At 34.7% G+C, this 15234-nt stretch overlaps 1 protein-coding gene across 1 annotated transcript; it reads right to left on the reverse strand.

Annotated features, from left to right (window-relative positions):
• Nucleotides 1-4769: 4769 nt before the first annotated feature.
• LOC136223116 (uncharacterized) lies at nt 4770-12892 on the reverse strand. Its single transcript, XM_066010939.1, has 11 exons — nt 12533-12892; nt 12117-12201; nt 11407-11603; nt 10166-10248; nt 6427-6472; nt 6287-6343; nt 6085-6139; nt 5909-6009; nt 5754-5817; nt 5529-5662; nt 4770-5317 (listed from the first exon to the last, which is right to left on the reverse strand). The coding sequence occupies exons 1-11, from the start codon at nt 12617-12619 to the stop codon at nt 5144-5146; spliced, it is 1083 nt and encodes a 360-aa protein (XP_065867011.1). The 5' UTR covers nt 12620-12892; the 3' UTR covers nt 4770-5143.
• Between the last annotated feature and the right edge of the window lie 2342 nt (nt 12893-15234).

Genomic DNA, 15234 nt, shown 5'->3' on the forward strand with positions numbered 1-15234 from the left:
AGACCGGGCCCATTGAATCAAAGCTAACCCCCTAAATAAACTAGTGCTCCGGGGCTGAAAAACTATTATACAAAACTTTCACAGGTCTGCAAGAGAAGAAGCGCTTTCCCTTTAGTTACAGTAGGAATTTAAAAGGTCAATTGCCTCTCTATGGTTAAAGTTCCGAAAATCACACTCCTAGTTCCACAGTCGAAGGCCCAACATGACTCTTTGACAGTTCAGCTCAGGCCAGTATTCCTCCTCTTTGGAGACGAGTGGCTTCCACACTCATTCCTTTCTGGGTCTATCGCTTTGCCTGAACCAAATTCAAGGAATGGTTGTCGTCCAGACCTCCTTTTTCTTTCTCTTTTCTTTTTGTTGGCGGTTAACACTACCTATGTTCTAGTTCTGTCTGGACGGGGTAGAACAAGGAGGATGGAATTGCGTCCACGAGAACCTGCATCTCAAAATCTCTGTTTTTTCATTTTTTCTCTTTGTCTCCTTTATTCGTTCATTCTTACCTCTCTGTCAATTAGCTTTTAAACCTTTCTTCCTTACCTTCCCTCTCTCTCCTGGACTGAATTCTCTCCCACCAAGCACCGCCTCTCAATCGACATACTACCAGCCTGACTCGTTTTTCTGTTGGGTCCAAGAATCTGTCAATTTCTGCTATCCAATCCAATTATAGAACTTGCTTCCTAGTCTTGGCTCGCGAGCTGCCAGAATTAGATTTTCCGTAGCGGATTCAGCTGCTTTCTTCCTTCAGCTTTTACCTATCGAAATCACTATTTCGCTTTCTGAAACTTCTCGATAGACTTTCCTAAATACCACTCTAGACAGGACTGCTTTCTTCCTTCAGCTTTTACCTATCGAAATCACTATTTCGCTTTCTGAAACTTCTCGCTTTCTGAAACTTCTCGATAGACTTTCTTAAATACCCCATTTTTCATTGATTTTGTTATGGATTTGGCCCTTATTTAACTTTTTCGTCGAGTTTTGGAGATGAGAAGATCGATTTGGCGATTCTAAAGTTAAATAAGGGTCTAATCCATAATAGAATCAATGATCAAAGATTCAATGTGGAAAAATAAATGATCAGGGGTTTATTAATACAGCCAAAGTTCAGAGTTTAATTATGATATTTGTTATAAATATATTATTTTTCAGGTAGATGTTATGCTTACTTTGTTTTTTACAGAGTAATATGTATTTTGACAATTAAATTTAAGAAAAAAAAATTGAAATGAGATAATAATATTTTTTAGAAAAAATTAAATGGTTATTTCCTTTAAATTTGATAATTTTGATTTAACAAAACAAAAAAAATTATGGTGATAAAATATGGTGGGAAGGGAAAAAACATTTGATAAGAATAAAAATGAGGAAGAGGAGGTTTGAACCTCCAACCACAAGCTTAATTAGAATCATAAGCCCCTCACTTAGGCCCTGTTCTTTATCACTTAATTTCAGTAACAATCAGTTCAATTCAGTTCAGTTCAGTTCAGCATTCAGTTTCAGTATTCAGTAATTTATCATTATTTATTATATTATAATTATTTATATATAATTTATTATAATTATTATTATTTATCTATAATTTATCATTATTTATTATTATTATTTATAGTTTATCATTATCTATAAATTAGATAAAAGTCAAGAAATGATAGTTTATTAAAGTATATATGGTTTAATAAAAAATAATAATAAAACTAAAGTATGCATTCATATTTAAAAATTAGGAATTGCATCCATATTATGAATTATTTCTCAAATTTATCCAATTTATCAATGTTACGGATAAAATTCCACCATTTTAGACGTTAGAGGTAAAATTACTTCTGACCCAAAACGTTATTTTTGCACTTTAACCCTTAATTAAAATAAAAAGTTAAGAGTTTGTATTCATATGAAGATTTGTATTTGATTTCATAGGCTTTAAATTATATATAAATTTGTGTTTGTATGTAATTTGTATTTTTTATTTAAATTAGACTTATTTTTATTTAATTTCATAGGCTTTTATCAAGCCAAGATTTTATCATCCCGGGCTTTTATTTGATATTCAATTTAGTTTTATCTTTAATAATATATTTATTTATTATTGATATTATTAAATTTATTAGAACCATTATTATTATTATAAGTTCATTAATGTCCAATATCATCATGAAAATTATTTTAAAGTCTAATATCATCATTATTGTTAAGTTCGGTTAAGTTCGGTAGCATTCAGTTAAGTTCAGTAGCATTCACTTAAGTTCAGTAGCATTCAGTAGTATTCAGTTAAATTCAGTTCAGTATTCATCAGTATTCAGTTCAGTTCAGTTCAGTTCAGTTCAGTTCAGTTTTTTTCAGCGATAAAGAACAGAGCCTTATACCAACTGAACCAATTCATTTTTATGTTACTTATGCATCTCGGTTTTATATACGTACAATCTAAAATATTTTTTTGGGCCCCTTAATATTATAGGCCCTGGGCGGGCGCCCCGCGTTTCATAGCCCAGGGCCGGCCCTGACCACAACCCCACCTTTTAAATTATTATTATTATTATTATTATTATTAATCATTTAAGAATATATAATTATATTATAAATTAAATAATTAAAATATTATTTAATATTAATTATTATTTTATTTTATTTTATATTTAGATAAATATCATAAATAATTATTTTGTCATCTTAATAAGTTTTAATTATTTTAATTAAATACATACAAAATAAGGTTGTGTGGGAGAAAAAGTTCAGTTTGCCGAGTTCAGTCCTCGTAGTTGCTTCAACGGAACACCAAGATTGGAAAAATGCTCAAAACAGACTCAAAAGTTCTTCCCCCGCAAGACAGGAAACGGAGGCGAAATGACGTAAGCCAACTCTTGGTTTTCTAATCTGTAACGTAGATGCTGGCATTAACGATGAGGGTACATATTGTGCTTATGGTATGTTAATTCGTGATAATAATGGAGATTGTGTACACGCTAGAAACGGGGAGATGGCAGATTTGAACGATCCCTCTCTCGCGGAAACAATGGCAATAAGAGAGGCTCTCAGTTGGATCAAAACACTGAATTTATCCCAAGTGATAATTCAATTTGATTGTCAAAGCGTGGTACAAGCTATTCATTCTAAGGTGTCTAACCTCTCTTATTTTTCTGATGTTATTCAAGATTGTTTGTTTATTCTTCAAGATCTGAACTCAGTTTCAATCTCTTTTATTAAGTGATCGGCGAATCTCGCAGCTCATTCTTTAACAAAAGTCGTTAGATCTAGGTCTGATTGGGGTGTGTGGACATGTCCACCACCTTTTCTTATCGATGTTCTAGGTTCGGATTTAAGTTAATATTATGTTTTTTTTTCTTCAAAAAAAATACATACAAAATAAAATTTAAAATGTAATTATATAAATTAAGTTAAAGTTATAAAACATATCGTATTATTTTATTATATTTACTTGTTAATAATAATAATATTAATAATAATTCAGTTTAAAAATATATATCTTTTGCAATTTTCATATTTATTGGATTTTAATAAAAAAAATATTTCCTTTCAAAAAAAATAAATTTTTTATTTTATAACAAAACATTATGACTTAGTATTAAAGAAATATTGCTATTCATTTTTATTAATATTGTAATACGTTATGATATTAAATATGAATAAAAATATAATTTTTATAATGATTTTTTTGAATACCAATTAAACCTCAATTAAACCTCGACTCTTAACTCTCTGTCCTTTCCGAATTTTTAACCGGTCCAATTTGACAATCATGCTTTTTATGCTTATATGAAAAATGGATTTTGATTTGAACTGGAAAGTTGATATGATGCTCATCGTTTTTACTGCGCCTAGTTTTTTTGTGCTGCAATTTTTGGTCTTTGTAATGGCACATGTTGAACAATTTTAGAGGTGGTTCGATTTCCCATGAAGAGCGGATAAGGATGAGAAAATTGTTTGCTTTTTTATGCTTCGAATGAATGACCTTATTTGTTACAAATGGGGTATTTGGAATTGGATAGGGACAAATGGGAAATGTCGGCATTTAAGGGTGTTATTATGACAATATAATAGTCTAACATAATTTTCTTCCACAAAAAAAAAAAACTGTCAATATAATTCATACATAGATGCATCTTACTGATAATATAATCGACCTATATATAATTCAGTTTTACAGTGCAACACAAACTAAAGTTTTAGCTTTCACGATAGTGTGTATATATAATACTCATAATATATTTTAAGAACTATGAAATAATCAAAATAAGAATAAGAATAAGAATATAAGATAGTCTAACTATCAAATGGACTAAAACCAACTTGAAAAACAATCTAGTAACGACATCGTGATCATCTCATCTCATCTCATTTCATTTCATTTCATTTCTTACTCAAAATCATGCAATGGTGTAATTTTTCAATGAAACATTAAAAGCTTAACTCTAATATTTGTCTTTTGTGTGACCTCAAACATTTATATGCAGATTCAATAATAACGTTAACGACAAAAAAAAAATCTATTTCCGAGAAAAACAGCCTTACCATTTATAAACAATTTCCAACAAAACATTCTAGATGTTAACATAAATATATATAAAGGGTCCACAAACCCTTTTACCCTTTTCTTCTGTGTTTATTCGCAACAATACAAAAGCTTGTTCGTCTCTAAAAAAATTTAATTCAGGCATTTGTCAAGCCCTTATCTTATCTGTATACAAGCAGAAGTATATAACTATGGTAATATTAAATTGATTCAATGGTGTAAACTGAGTAGTAGCAAAGTCCGCTTAAACTATAAAAACCGCAAATAATTCACATTCCACAGAGAAACTTGTGAACCAAATGCTAACTTCTAGTCAAGCACAAGGCAAGGAAGCAGCTATAATCAATTTAGGACTTCCGACAGTACAATGAATGATACATTTGAGAAAAAGTAGGCTTAGGAATCAACAGGTACACATTTGGTGATCAAGGGTGGCTTCATCACATGCATCAAATTACAAAAGATGTTCTTAAGGGCTACGCATATGGCCAGTGCTCTCCAAGACTAAAACGAGAGGACGGGAAATCTAAACGAAAGCATATAACACCCTGCACACCTTCATTTTTAGATATTAACTTTTACAAATTCACAATATGTTTCATATTTTAGCATCAAAACTTAGTGCCTCTTTGGCTCCCTCACCTTCTCCCAACTAGAAAACAATATTTGTAATAGTGAAAAGAAAATTGCCTTTATACAAGAGACTACAAAGTTCCAACAGGAAGACGGCCAGTACCATGGATATAGCAGCCGAAAGAACAGGCTAATCAGATGTCGAGGGTATCGTCCAACCTATGACAAACCATTGGTGTGTTACTCAGACTACAGACAAACTAGAAAGAGGGTATCATGCAATTTCTCAAGTTTCATTAAAATGACCATTATCTTATAATGTTATCTTCATCCACATATTTTTCGTTATAAAAGCAAGACACAATAGCCATTAAAAAAAATCCTAATCCTATGTAATTAAAACAAATAACCGAAGGAAGATGATACTTACAGGAAAAAGCAAATCTAAAGCATCCCAAGCTGCATGCCGAACAACTCTTGTGGGATACATTGGACCGCCAGGAGAAGTAAAGCTGTACAAGCATGCCTTTAACCTTGTACTTGTGGTCATTCTCAGCTCCACTCCTGCAGACATTTATTGTACAATGTTCTTCAAACAACTAAAATTTGTAACAGTGCGCAATTTCAAATGTATACATTCTTCATTGCTGAATACCTTGGAGAGCTTTAATCTTTGATAGGTAATGCAACAAAACTGGTTCCACCTTTAACTTTTGAAGCTGACAAAGAAACAAAATTCAACACCACATAAATGTGTTAACATATGTTCCGCAAGCTATAAACTCATCAATCTCTGAAGGCTGGGTATACCTGGTCTGAAAGTTCAATTACAAAAAAATCTGCTGGACCACCAACCAAGAAAGCATTTGGAAAAACAGGAAATTGCTTCAAGAATATTTCAAGTTTGTCATCTACAGAGAACAACAAGTCATAAATGACTGCAATTTATTGCTAAAACATTGAATGCCCAATTCTAGAAAGCTCACCGGAGTTGTAAAAGAGCAGGAATCGAGAAAGAAGAAGAAATAGATCTTGTTGGACCTGTATTAATTAAAAATTGAGAAATTATTTTTGCATTTCTTCTGATTACTGATGAATGCAAAACCATAACAGCTTAGCAAATCCATTATAGTAAAAATGATTGCCATATGTGACTCAAATATGATAGGATCATTGCTTGTGCCTGACCTTTGCTGGAATTTTATTCAACTTCATAGGCACCAATGCAACTTCCTCAAGGAGATACTGAAAATAATAGAAAAACAAAGTGAAGGAGTCTGAAATAGAGAATGTAAGTATGAAAGTGAAACAACATCCTCAAAACTTACCCGAAAAAGGGCTTGGAAATGCCTACTATTTGTTTGGATGTCAATCCTGACATTATGTATAAATTTTTTTATTACCACAGGTCATATCATTGTCATAAAATCCGCAGAAGAAAATAGAATACAAGAAGACGTTCAACTAGAACATGGGAAAAAGTACAGTCAATATGACTGAGGCTCGTAAGTTTATATTTGGGTGATGAATGGGTATTGTTCTATTTTTATTCCTTGTGATGAAGGTTACGTGGAACTCCGCCTGTGAGGGTCACTTGGTGGCCTTTACAGCCGGTCCCAAGCCCGGACAAAGGAGGAGGGTTGCGGTAGGTTTGTGGCGGCCAGCGTAAAACTTAGCCACATCTTATGACATGAACCATAATATAAATACCGTTGGGGCGTTCCCTACTCAGCGACGCGCTGCACTTTCTAGACCCGGGTGTAGTGATAAATGTGCAAGGGTTGCTAGGTCGTCGCCCCGAAGCGGCGCGCCACCCCAGGACCCGGGGGTGGTGTCAAATATGCAAGGGTTGCGGGTAAATAAGTTAGTCCATGGTAATGGTAGGGGTAGGGGTAAGGGTAGTAGGTTACGCTTTGGGACATGGAACATAGGTTCTTTGACAGGAAGATTAGCTGAAATTGTAGATGTTATGAAGAGGAGGAGAATAAATATATTATGCCTACAAGAAACCAAGTGGGTTGGAGCTAAGGCTAGAGAGATAGCTCCTTTGGGTTATAAGCTTTGGTACTCAGGAAAGGATAAGGGTAGAAATGGAGTAGGTATTCTTATTGATAGGGAGTATATTGATGAGGTAGTAGCGGTGTCTAAGAAGAGCGATAGAATTATGAGTGTTAAGCTAGTGATAGGGGATGAGGTTGTGAATGTCATTAGTGCATATGCGCCACAAATAGGATTAGATGTGTCTATAAGACAAGCTTTTTGGGAAGACTTAGAGGAAGTGGTGCAACAGGTTCCTAGGGATGAAAAAATGGTACTAGGGGGTGATCTCAATGGACACGTGGGTTCTAGGCGAGATGGGTTTGAGAGTGTTCATGGAGGGTATGGTTTTGGAGATAAGAATGAAGCAGGAAATGATATTTTGGAATTCGCATCAGCCTATGACTTGAGTATCATGAACACATGGTTTATGAAGAGAACATCCCACTTAGTGACTTATCGGAGTGGCGGTAATGCGAGCCAAATTGACTTCTTCTTAGTAAGGAGTGCTTGGAGAAAGAGTTATATTGATTGTAAGGTGATCCCTGGTGAGAGTACGACAACCCAACATAGAGTAGTGGTGCTAGATTTTCGAAGTAGGAAATGTATAAGAAAACAAACACCTCAAGTAGAGACTAAGATTAAGTGGTGGAAATTGCAAGGGGAGAATCAACAAAAATTTGTGGATGAGATGACCAAAAAAGATATTTGGACTTGCAATATGGATTCAGATATAGATTCGATATGGAATAAAATGGAGCATAGTATAAGGGAAGTAGCGAAGGAAGTTCTAGGGGAATCTAAAGGTAGCATGCCACCGGGTAAGGACACATCTTGGTGGACAGAAGAAGTACGACAAGCAGTAAAGAGTAAGAGAGAATCCTATAAACTATTGGGGAAATGTAGGAGTGACGAGAACTACGAAAAATACAAAGAGGCTAAAAGGGAAGTAAAGAAGGTCATACGAGATGCTAGAGCAAAGGTGAATCGGGATCTGTATACAAGATTGGATACGAAAGAAGGGGAAAGAGACATATATAGAATTGCTCGGATGAGAGATAGGAAGACGCGAGATCTCGGAAAAGTTAAATGTGTGAAGGATGTGGACCAGAAAGTCCTAGTTGGAGATAAGGATATCAAGGAACGATGGAGGCCCTATTTTGATGACTTATTTAATGGAGATCGCCAACAAGATGTTGGAGATATAAGTATCCATCACGATATGATAAATCATGAATGTCTGCGGAGAATTCAAAAGGGTGAAGTCAAAATGGCATTAAGTAAGATGAAGTTGAAGAAAGCAGTAGGACCTGATGGCATCCCTATTGAGATTTGGAGATGTTTGGGAGAAAGAGGAATCGAATGGTTGACGACGTTCTTCAACAAAATTTGGAGAAACAATAAGATGCCATCAGAATGGAGGAAAAGTACCTTAATCCCTTTGTATAAGAGCAAAGGCGATGTCCAAGATTGTGCCAACTATCGGGGAATCAAATTAATGAGTCACACTATGAAACTTTGGGAGCGAGTGATTGAACAAAGGCTAAGGAGGACGGTGAAGATCTCGGAAAACCAGTTTGGCTTTATGCCGGGAAGTTCAACTATGGAAGCCATCCATCTAATGAGACAATTAATGGAGCACTATCGAAATAAGAAGAAAGACTTGCATATGGTTTTCATTGACTTGGAGAAAGCATATGATAAGGTACCAAGGGAAGTACTTTGGTGGGCCTTGATAGGAAAGGCATTTCGCGGAAATATATTGACATCATAAAGGACATATATGAGGGAGTATGCACGAGTGTACGTACTAGTGTTGGGAAGACTGAAGAGTTTCCTATTACGATTGGAGTGCATCAAGGTTCCGCACTAAGCCCATTTCTTTTTGCCATCGTTATGGATGAACTAACAAGTTCACTTCAAGATAGTATACCATGGTGCATGCTGTTTGCAGATGATATTGTGTTGGTTGATGAGACGAAAGAAGGAGTGGAGATGAAGTTGGAACTATGGAGGCAAACTCTAGAATCTAGAGGCTTTAAGTTGAGTCGAAGTAAGACAGAATATTTGGAGTGTAAGTTTAGCGGCCGTAGGAGTAGGGAGGCAGGGACAATCATCCTAGATGGGAGAGTTGTTCAGGCCTCGGATTGCTTCCGGTATTTAGGATCTATTATCCAAACGGATGGAGAAGTAGATGGAGATGTTGCTCATAGGATTAAAGCTGGTTGGTCGAAGTGGAAGATTGCTACGGGTTTCCTTTGTGATCCCGGCATGCCTAATAGATTGAAGGGAAAATTCTACCGGACGGCAATTAGACCAGCATTGTTATATGGTACAGAGTGTTGGGCAGTGAAACACTGCCACATCCATAAGATGTCGGTGGCGGAGATGCGTATGTTGAGATGGATGTGTGGTCACACGAGAAAGGACCGGGTGCGTAATGAAATAATTAGGACAAAAGTAGGGGTCACATCTATTGAGAATAAAATGAGAGAAAACCGACTAAGGTGGTTTGGCCATGTGAGACGTAGAGCGCTTGATGCGCCGGTTAGGAGAACCGAAGAGTGGCAAAGGGATGTAGTGGTGAGGGGTAGGGGAAGACCTAAGCAAACTTGGAGGAGGGTGATCGAGAGTGATATGAGTTTATTGGGAATTGAGGAAAATATGGTAGTGGATAGGACGGAGTGGAGGGAGCGAATCTGTGTCGCTGACACGACTTGATTTTCACGGTTTTATATGATGGTTCATGTTAGCCGACCCCGAATCATTTCGGGACTAAGGCTTTGTTGTTGTTGTTGTTGTTGTTGATGAAGGTTACGTGGGTTGCAAATGTAAACCAATCTCTATCAGAAGAAACAAGAGACCAGACAGCACTTGTTTTATAAGTGCAAGAGTACTTAAAAAATGACATATTCTGATGAACATGATCTACAGAGCAGTCAACAACAAAGTGCAGTTCAATTCAAGAGCCCAAGGAAACTTCTAGCAGTCTGAACTACCTTTATACATCAGTTTTACTAATATTCTTACCAGAGAACATTTGTAGCACCTTGAACAAGAGCAGATGAATAACGTAGAAGTGCTTCAGGATTATCAAGTTGGGCCTCAAATAGCTGCAGAATAAAACAAGTAATTATCAGCATCACAGGATCTTTGAGAAGGAATCAGAATTTATCAGTTCCAAAAATTCTTAGTGGTACTTAACAAGAAAAAAGAAAAAAAAAAGCTGCAAGGTTTCGGATCATATTTGCATGAGCAACTCTTATATATCATGCTAACTCTTACATAATTGTGATACAACCCAATGAAACGAAGTTTGGAAAGTGGATTCAGTTTGCAAATACCATTTTCAGTTTCTAAGAAAAATCACATTGTCATGCTTAATTGAGAACTTGAATGGAGTTTACTACAAGGCCAAGAACTGCAGTTCCTTTTTTCTTTAATTTTTTTTAATGCTAGTTCAAAGATACAGTACCAGGAGAAAGTACTTCATGTTTCTTTTTTCTTTCTCACACTGGTAATTTAAGATTGTCTAGCGTTTCTCTTTTGCTGATGAAAGGAATATTCTCACAAGAAAAATATCAAATGAAGGTTATTTAATAGACACATCATACATGCTCATCTCAGTTCAACTTAATATCAAATGCTCTATTATGACTTGTGGTCCCAACTAAAACAAAATTTATTAACATATAATGCCATGAATTCCCATGAACTCTGGTATTCTCATTATCTTGTACAATTGCGAAACAGCAAACATCTAATTTTCAGTGTTCTCCTTATTAACTTTTCTTCTAGATAATGTGAGAAGTGGCAGCATCTACCAAAGAATATGTACATGCACTTCCTTGAACAAGTTTATCCTTTAGGTTTAGGCTGTAATAAGGACTTCTATTAATTACTTTGTTTGAAAAGCTTCCACAGACTACACCCATTTTCTCAGCTCAGAACTCGTAAATTTATTTTCCACTATCACCCCAAAAAACAAACTCTGCCTTTACGTAAAGTTTGAAGGAGGAATAAGAACTACAACTAATTCCAGAGAGGAATAAGAATTAACAACTAATAAGTCAATAAGGATCTTCAACATATCATTTGAAAAAAAAAGCAGCAGGAAGCTGTCCAACAGGCAATCCTAATTTCGAAATATAAGCCTCAGAATTGATCAATAATACAGTTCCATGTCTATGCATGTCATAGCTGCATGATTGTACATGGCTAGAAGAACTTCTAAACGAACAACAAAGGACTAAAAGTCCAAGCTGCCATACCCATTTATGGAACAGAAGAGAGAATATATGCGATGCAAATGACTGGCTCCAAAGTTGGACAATCAAATCAAGGATTCTTTTACCACTCTCAGGTACAGCAACATAATAATCTGCAAGCACATTGTAGAAACATAATTGACCACCAGCATCCTCTTCTGCTGGAGAAATTGCATCTTCCTTCCCGCTGAGAATTATAGCTGCATTCAACATCAATTCAAAAAACTGAGATCGCAGAATAGTGGAAGCTTATATAACAGCCAAACCTAATTAAGGACTTCTATCCATTTGATAAATCAAATCGCCATAATCTGCTATAAGGACTTCTAAACAAATACTTTTCTAGTGTATGCTAGACTCGCTCATAAATGAGCCTTCATAGCCCATAATTTAACCCCAAAACTCAATAAAATGAAAGCTAGATATCTGAAGAGGCATTTATGTATTTATAATTTCTAGTTTATAGTTGCTGTTATAGTTTTTAGTGAATGGCATCTGAGAGTTTGTAGTTTCGAAAGCCACATAACTATTAATTTTCACATATCAACTCTGGTATAAAAAGAAAACAAAAATTATAATCAACACAAACACCTTTGCGGTCGCAAACAAAACAATTGTTTTGGCAGCATCTAGATCCTAATTTTATACGGCTTAACGAAACAATGACTAGCAACAGCAAACAAAGGAAAGGTTACTTCACAGAATTAATTTACCTCTGGCGCGGTCATCAACTTCCAAAGCTATATCGGCAAACAACTCTTGCAACAAGTCCCGTCTCTGAGATGCAGAAGCTAGCGCCTACAACAAATTTCAAATTCTCAATACACAACATAGAGCACTAACATACTCTAGCATAAAATTGGACCAATTTGGAAATCGGAGAAAACAACATGAATCAATGCATAAATCCAACAAACAGTATTTTAGAGAGAATATGAATTATCTACCCTATTTGTTTGTATCTACCATCCAATTAAGAAAAACAACAATTAACCTCATGCATTCAATCATTTTCCTTCGAGGTCACGAAACAAAATCAACCACAAAATATTAACAGCAGATTGTTTTCTCGAGAAACAACCGGAAAATGGAGACGGGAAGAGAGGGGGGAGGGAGAGAGATAGCGCACCCGTTGAAGTTTTTTCTCGATTTCAAGAGTGAGAGCATTGAGATAAGCTGATCTAGGAGGCGTAGAAGAAGCTTTTTCTTTCTCCATTTGATTTAATGCACAATCCGATTCGATTCTTGAAGTTCACAGAAATTACAGCATTTCTCCAACCCTAGAGATCGATCGAAGCAGAAAGCTCTAATTAGCTGCTTAGTTGTTTGGTTGAATAGAAAAAGAGCAGTAGAATTGAATCAAATGGAGAAATTATGACAGATTTTGTGCTGTGGTTTGGATGATTAAGCCCGGAAACGAAAAGCAAAAGAAAGAAATATAATTCAGTTCTTTTTTTCGGTAGAATGTAATTCAATTCTTGAAAGTAACTATATTTATTTTTTCCTTTCAGTATACTTTATAGTTTTAATAATAATTGAAAAAAAAAAGGTCAAGAAAGGGGATGCTGATTGAGTACTAACGTGTCATTTCAAGAAAACGACGAAGAGAGAGAGAGAGAGAGGGGAAGTGGCGTTGCGTTGCGTTTGAGTGGCCATTGGGATCTGGCTTGTCTTTACATTTTGTCCACGTGTAATAATGGGTGATTTTGGATAACGAATAGGCAAGTATTTATTTGTTTATTAATTTTTTGGTGCAATTTGGTAGAGAGTAAAATAAAAAGTTACTGAAATAGGATAAAATATAAAATATAATTTTATTAAAAAGATGATTTTTTTTTATTCAAAAGATAATGTTACTTTTAAATATAATATTTTATTTCGTTTTAAAATTTTAATTATTACTATAAATTTTCTAAATATTTAATATATATTATTTAAAAAATATATAAAAAACAAAAAAAACGGGAAAAAAACACGAAAAATAGAAAAAACATTAAAAATAAAAAAAACAATAAAAACATGAAAACGAAAAAACTATAAAAACATGAAAAAAGAGAGGTGGAAAACAGTAAAAACACAAACTCTAAAAGCGAAAAAAAATATTAAAAACACAAAAACAAACGGAAAAAAACGAAATAAAAGTGAAAAATGATGAAAACACGAAAAACATATAAACATCTTAACACAAAAAAACACGCAAAACATGAAAAAACACACAAAAAATGTGAACGGTAAAATACAAAAAAAAATGTAGAGACGTGGAAAACTATAAAAACGCAAAATAGGAAAAACATTGTAACCCCCTCACTAGGATCACATGATATCTCACACAACATCAGTTACAGACATGCTTTCAATTCTCAATCATATAAACTTCAATCTCATATAAACTTTACATATTATACATAAGAGAAAGCATTTACAATTTACAATACACGTTTAAGTCATTATCTTACATAGAGGATTTACAAAACAAAAGTACATCACAATACTCCAAAATGCCTAAATGAGAATGGACTGACACTGCCGGTGCGACCTTAAGCAAGAAGAACTCCACCTAACCTGTAAAATCTGTTGGCAAGAAGTGAGCTGCCTACTCAATAAACATATTACACATATATGTATATACAAAAGTAATGTAAAGAACACAGATCAAAATATATCATCAGTACCAAGTTAGAATTTTCAATAGAAAGATCTTCACTTGTTTCACTTACTATAGTAATACTTATTTTAGAAAGGCCTTGCTGTACTTAGACAACATATATAAAATGGTCATTGGGCCCAATCTGTATTCCGGCTCACTAAATTCGGAATACAATCATCTGTGCTACGGAGGAGTTAAACTCAACTCACGTACTCATATATCTTAACACATGTGCTTTCGACTCACAATATTCGGATAGCACTCTCAACTTGGACCATTTCACATATCCATCTAAGCAAGCTCATATTCAAATCTTATCCAACCATTATTCAGTTCCAGTATGTGCACAAGGCTCAACATGCCGTATTTACTCATAAGACTGCAACATACCCAATCATATCACTTTCTTATCAATCATAACGTATCACAAACACTCAAACATTATTCACATCATTCACATCAGATTCAACCACATCTCAAACTCAACAAGTCACAAGGCACAATACATTCATACACATATATAAGCAATATGCTTACCGTCGCACTTGGTTCGATCTATTCTACAGGATCGGGTGTGCGTTCAATTGCACCTTGTCCTCCTAATGTCACATAAAATTTATACAATTAGCCATAACAAAAACTTAATGAAAATATAAACTAATGAATGCTATATGATTTACAAGACACTGACTCCACAAAGTTTATGCAATCTAATCCTTTTGTCTTAGATCATCACATGACCTACTTGAACACATTCTGCCATAACTTTCTCTATATGAATCCAAATACCATGTTTCTTGAACTTACTAAAACTAGACATATATGGGTATAACATATCCAAAATTCACATTAATATCGCTTCAACACAATATATGGCATGAAAATTAATTCTATCCTGTTTCCAGCCAAGAAACAGACTACCCAGATTTGCATCTACCATAATTCACTCAACCTAGCTCACACGAAACACAATGGATTTCCAAATCCTTTTACAGGAATATACTTTAAGTAGTTAGGAACACTTTTGTATGAATAAACTTTCCCAAATTCTGAATCTAAGGTCCTCAAAATGCTACATCAACATGGCTGCCTCACATGGCATTCAATTTCGAGGCAGTCATGTTCCATATACGTTTTCTTCATCTATATATGGAATTAAAGTCCCATATTTTACAGAGGGTTTC

The sequence above is a fragment of the Euphorbia lathyris genome, chromosome 3, assembly GCF_963576675.1.
Source record: "Euphorbia lathyris chromosome 3, ddEupLath1.1, whole genome shotgun sequence".
Taxonomy (NCBI): Eukaryota; Viridiplantae; Streptophyta; class Magnoliopsida; order Malpighiales; family Euphorbiaceae; genus Euphorbia; species Euphorbia lathyris.